Source organism: Penaeus japonicus, unplaced genomic scaffold (assembly GCF_977035675.1).
Source record: "Penaeus japonicus unplaced genomic scaffold, GWHDUDI00000001_assembly GWHDUDI00000007, whole genome shotgun sequence".
NCBI classification, from domain to species: domain Eukaryota; kingdom Metazoa; phylum Arthropoda; class Malacostraca; order Decapoda; family Penaeidae; genus Penaeus; species Penaeus japonicus.
Genome location: NW_028234409.1, coordinates 37,824,445 through 37,829,444, shown reverse-complemented (window position 1 = coordinate 37,829,444; position 5,000 = coordinate 37,824,445). Strand labels below are relative to the sequence as shown.

The 5,000-nt window shown below is 39.0% G+C and overlaps 1 protein-coding gene across 1 annotated transcript; it reads right to left on the bottom strand.

The window, feature by feature from the left end:
* Window positions 1–943: 943 nt before the first annotated feature.
* Spase22-23 (Signal peptidase complex subunit Spase22-23) lies at window positions 944–4,788 on the bottom strand. Its single transcript, XM_043036346.2, has 4 exons — window positions 4,463–4,788; window positions 2,497–2,659; window positions 2,204–2,307; window positions 944–2,001 (listed from the first exon to the last, which is right to left on the bottom strand). Exons 1-4 carry the CDS (start codon window positions 4,603–4,605, stop codon window positions 1,869–1,871), a joined length of 543 nt encoding a protein of 180 aa, XP_042892280.1. The 5' UTR covers window positions 4,606–4,788; the 3' UTR covers window positions 944–1,868.
* Between the last annotated feature and the right edge of the window lie 212 nt (window positions 4,789–5,000).

Sequence of the window (5,000 nt, the reverse complement as noted above, 5' to 3'; positions counted from 1 at the left end):
TACTAGAGACTGGTGCTAAATGAAAGTGGTGCCATCTAGGTTTTGGATAAAAGGTGAAACCCATTTTGCTTAATATTACAGTAATTATAGTAATTATGACTGCAATTTCATCATCACTCACTACTCATAGCATAATAAATGACACAGTGATCCAAAATCCCCGAATATCACGTATGTCATGACGCCCATCTTCAGGCCAGAGGTCCTGCATCATGTACATCATGACACCTGTACGCAATGCCCAGTTAAGATATGGCCCATCCCAGTAAGGACAATAAAAAGGCATATGTATCAGTCTAAATTAATTTTTAGTATATTTTTGGATTCAATGCCCTTTTTATATATAAAGGAAGATGCATCTGCTCCTCACAAATTTTGCTGTTGTGCTGGGTAGAACAAGCTTAATTCCTCTGCATCTAGTGTCATTGATCAAGGCATGGAATTTCTCTGGCCAATCCACAACAAGTCACTGCTTGAATCAAGACCATACTTTTTAAACACCTTTAACCCATAGATAACAGATGGCATGATTTGTTGTCAAGGCAGCATCGGTCATAAACACAGATGGCACCATACCATACAACATAAACCCGCCACATGACTGTATACATATTTTATTAATACGGCGGCCAATGGGTTAACTGAACAAATTGGTGATTCTCAAAACTGACACAACACATCAATTTAGGTAGACTGTTTATAAGTTAAAGCAAATATAAACTGGGCATTAATACAGTGATCTGCCAGGTCAGGGCATCACTGCACATAAAGATGTGGAGCAGTTATGACTGCCACTTTGAGGGAAAAGGGGGAAAGTGTACCTTCTGATCACGACTATGGTCATAAACCTACAAGTCGAGAATAGGATGACCAAGCAAATACCACAATAGATTGTTTTCTTCAAATACTGTTAACCTTTATGATCGTGGAAATCTTAAACACATTTTGTGGAAAAGAGTTTATTACAAGAAAAAGGTAAATTGTGAGCAAGGGAACCAACATGTTTCACATAAATTTAGACAATAAAAAAATATTAATTGAAGATCCTGGTAATGAAATAAATACATCAAAAGTCACATGGACAATATCTACAAGTTTTGTATACAATCCGAGTTTACAAAATCAATTGCACTAGCCTACATGAACAATAATTTCTTAGCTTAAAAAGTGAAAAACATTCTTTCCTGTCAGACCTTGAAAGCCACAAATAATGAAGTTTCCAAACAATAAATATAATAACTTTCATCATTTCAAAAAAGTATACTCAAAATGAAGAAAAACAGAAGATAATCTAGTTATCACAAGGGTACAGAAAAAAAAAATTACATTGCAGATACTTCAACACCGCCTTGGATAGCTTCTTGAGTCCATTTAATTTTTAACCCTGTTCTTGAATTTCCATTATTACATTTTTCCTAAGATATTACTCACAGTCAAATCTGATACCATTTTTCAGCTGTATAAACTTGTAATATATGAAATAAAAAATATATTCCCTTTCCAAATAGATTCCCTTTCAGAATATGGATTGCAAAACCCTGGAAAAAAAAGTTCCTATCATATCATTTTACGATGATAAGATTTTCAATATATACCTTCACCATCATAATCAGACATTCCAAAATAATTCAAGTAACACAGAGAGCAAACTACTTATTCCATCAGACATCAGTATCATCATAATCTACTTCCTGCGTTGCCAGAAATAACAAAATAAATATAATAATAAAAAAGAAAAAAAAAATCTAAACATTTTAACTTAATATATTCAGATTAGGGTTTGAGGTTGATTTTGGTACATTTAGTAAGAAACACCATTTTCTTTCTGATTAAAATAGTAAAACATTACCTGAACACTACAAATACCCCTAATAACTACGGCCTTGCGTGTATTCTGAGGGGAAAGCCAGCTTATAGACTCCTGTGCCACTCCAGGTGGGCAGTGTACCTGCGATGGGAATGATGTTCCACGAAAGGTACAAACTCACATTCTTATGTCCGCTGTGGATAAAAGTTGAAAATTATTATCTCTTCTCTTTACGTGAAAACAGTCTTGAACAGAATGAGTGTGCTATGACTAAAGATTTGTTTAACAGTCTGGAAATGTATCACAAGAACTGGAAACAAGTGAGCAAACAGACCAAAGTTTTTTACATCTTATCATCACAACTCTCTAAGAAGAAAACATAACTCAGATACTTACAGGAGACCATTTCCATCATCCCAGAAATAGTATTTGAGGTGCTGGTTCTTCAGCTTGACCACTGAAGCTTCCCCTCGCTGGATAATCTTGTCCCATAATACCACCTGCACACCATGGACATTACAAAGAACATTATAAGGATATCTAATAAATGTATATACCATCGTTGTTTTTTTGTAAATATGTACATTTGTCTGTTTTTGTCTTACAATAGGTATACTTATCATTTGTATATAAGCTTGTGTTTGACATCCTCAATACGGAAATTCAAGAGATAAATTTCACATTCTAACCTGATTCACTTTGTTGTTCTGAGTCTGATACTCGGCAGTGAGGTAGAGGAAAAGCTGTTTTGTGTTCCAGTTGAACAAAGGCGTGAGATCAGTTGATAAGTCAAAGCGCAGGGCTCCTAAGTCGTTCTTCTCTCGTGACACTGCATACTCAGGCACGTTCTTCCTGTAAATTAGAAAAAAGAAAAATCTCAAGAACAAAGGAAGAAGAAAAATCACTCTAATTCATCTTCTTTAGTTTATTATGATCATTCTTCCAATTTTGCCTCTTTTCTCTTGTTAAATATAAGGTGTGTTCTCTGTTTCTCTCCCCTTTCTGGTCCCATCGATTTGATGACAGAAGTAGTAGCCCTCTTTCATAATGCACTCAAACATACCTACACTCACTCACATACTCTTTTTTTTCATTCTAAGCTTATTTCTTATTCAACATTAATTATTACAATTTCATGCATCTTTGCTTCATGAAAATGTATCCACTGCAAGGACTACAAAATACTTATAATTTTTTAACATACAATATTTTGTGTGTAAAAAACTTTACACCATAATCTCTTCCCAGTTCTAATTATATCTAAGTGACTCTTTCTACACACAACTAGCATCTAATTCTTACACTGAGAATATCAGAACCAGCTTTTCCTGTATGCTAGGTGTCTCCCCTTAACCCATTCACGCCGGATGACGTGCTGACACATTGTGTTTTTTTGGTCAGATGCCGGTGGCGAGATATTTGGTCAAGGCCGGTACTCGGGGTGAGCGAACAGACAGCCTAGACTCGCAGCGTTCGAAAACCCTGGCATTCTGACCATTCTGAGCTGGAATAGCCCTGGCGTGAATAGGTTAACCCATTGGTCGCAGTTTTAATCAAATATTTGTGCAGTAGAATGGCTGGTTTACATTGTCTGGCATGGCGCCATCCGCGTCTATGACCAACTCTGCCTTTGCAGCAAATCATGCCATCCGCTGCTAATGGGTTAACCCTATGACGACCGCGTGTCACACCTGTGTGACGTTTCCAATGCAATATTGCAATGGCCTGGCGTAGGGGTTTTCAGGTCAGGAAAGGGTTAACAATACCTTATCAAGATTAAGATTCCTTTACAACAAAGAAATTGTATATTACTGACATTGTTGCTTCATCAGTGCTATAGCATAGAGCCAATGATAAGCTTGACAAGAAAGAGTTCTGACTGGTTTCTTATTTGACAAAATCTTTTCCTGTCACAGCCAACAGTATTTAACAGTGGTTGTTTCTACCCTTTCTGCTATGACTCAAATCTATTAGTGTGAAGAAATAACAAAACAGTACGCAAAATGAAACTGCCCTTGCTTATTACTCCTTTAGCATTTGAAACTTGAAATACCAGATTTACCTTAACCCAATACCGACAGGCGCCAGCCACAGACGGTGATTATATAATATGATAGCGCGGGTGCCGTCATACGCCGTCGATTATATAATTGATTTAGGCCTATGCGTTCGAGAGCCCCGGCATTGAAGCCATAAAAGACGAAACAGCCCGGCGGGAATGGGTTAAAAAAAAGTTTCCAGGAGCAGTGCTTTCACACAAGTCTTACCTTATCCGTTTGAGAGCACTGCTCTCTAGAAAATACTTTACAATGGCAAATAACACAAACTTTATTCAAATCAGAAAACACACAATAATAATTCGGCAAATTTTCCTCATAAATTTGATATATATAAAACCATTATGATTAAGATATCTATATAAAGATAAAAAATCTACGAACCATCTAAAGAGTCTGTTATAAACGAATCTAAGTCTCCCAACTTAGTAGTTCAAACAAAACAAGCATACAAACATCATTTATCCATAAATTTCCCCTCGAAGACCACACTTTCCCACAAAACAGGCGAACATATGACGCGAATTCCGCCCCACACCCGGACCACCCGCCCATTCCATCCCACACCAGACCAACGCCCCCCAAACCCCTCACTTACAGGACAATGTTGGCGGCGCTGATGGACACGGGGGCAGAGTAATTGATGAAGAACGTGGAGGCGAAGCAGAAGAAGGTGAGGGCGGCCAGAGTGCTCAGGCTGAAGGCGCTCACGGCATTGGCGCGGGCGAGTAAGGTGTGCATCTTGGCTCCTCTCGCCCTCTTCCTCTTCCCACTGGCAGACCCTAGGCAGACAAGAAAGACCGGAAAGGACAGACCCGGAACCGGTGAGAGCGGGAGGCGGCAGAGTGACAGACACGGGAGCAGACGGGCTGAGCCTGTGCGCTTCCAACACGTCAGGCGATTTGTTGACACGCGGCGGAGACATCTGGCGGCGGCCCGGGAAGCTCGGGAGGAGGGGGGGGGGGGCTGCAAGAGGAGGCCGGGGAGCCGCACGCTAAAGACTCCCCGGGTCTGCAAATCGCCTCACACTTTCATTTGCACACAAGCACGTATATACGCATATAAACGAACACACACACGCACACACAATATATATATGTATGTATATATATAATATATATAGATATGTTTATATA

Excerpts from the sequence above, each read along its gene's own strand:
- Spase22-23 (XM_043036346.2), bottom strand. The coding sequence starts at position 4,605 with ATGCACACCTTACTCGCCCGCGCCAATGCCGTGAGCGCCTTCAGCCTG. Across the intron at positions 2,660-4,462 it reads AGCGCCGCCAACATTGTCCT|GAAGAACGTGCCTGAGTATG; the intron begins GTAAGTGAGGGG and ends TCTAATTTACAG. Across the intron at positions 2,002-2,203 it reads GATGATGGAAATGGTCTCCT|CGGACATAAGAATGTGAGTT; the intron begins GTAAGTATCTGA and ends TTTTATCCACAG.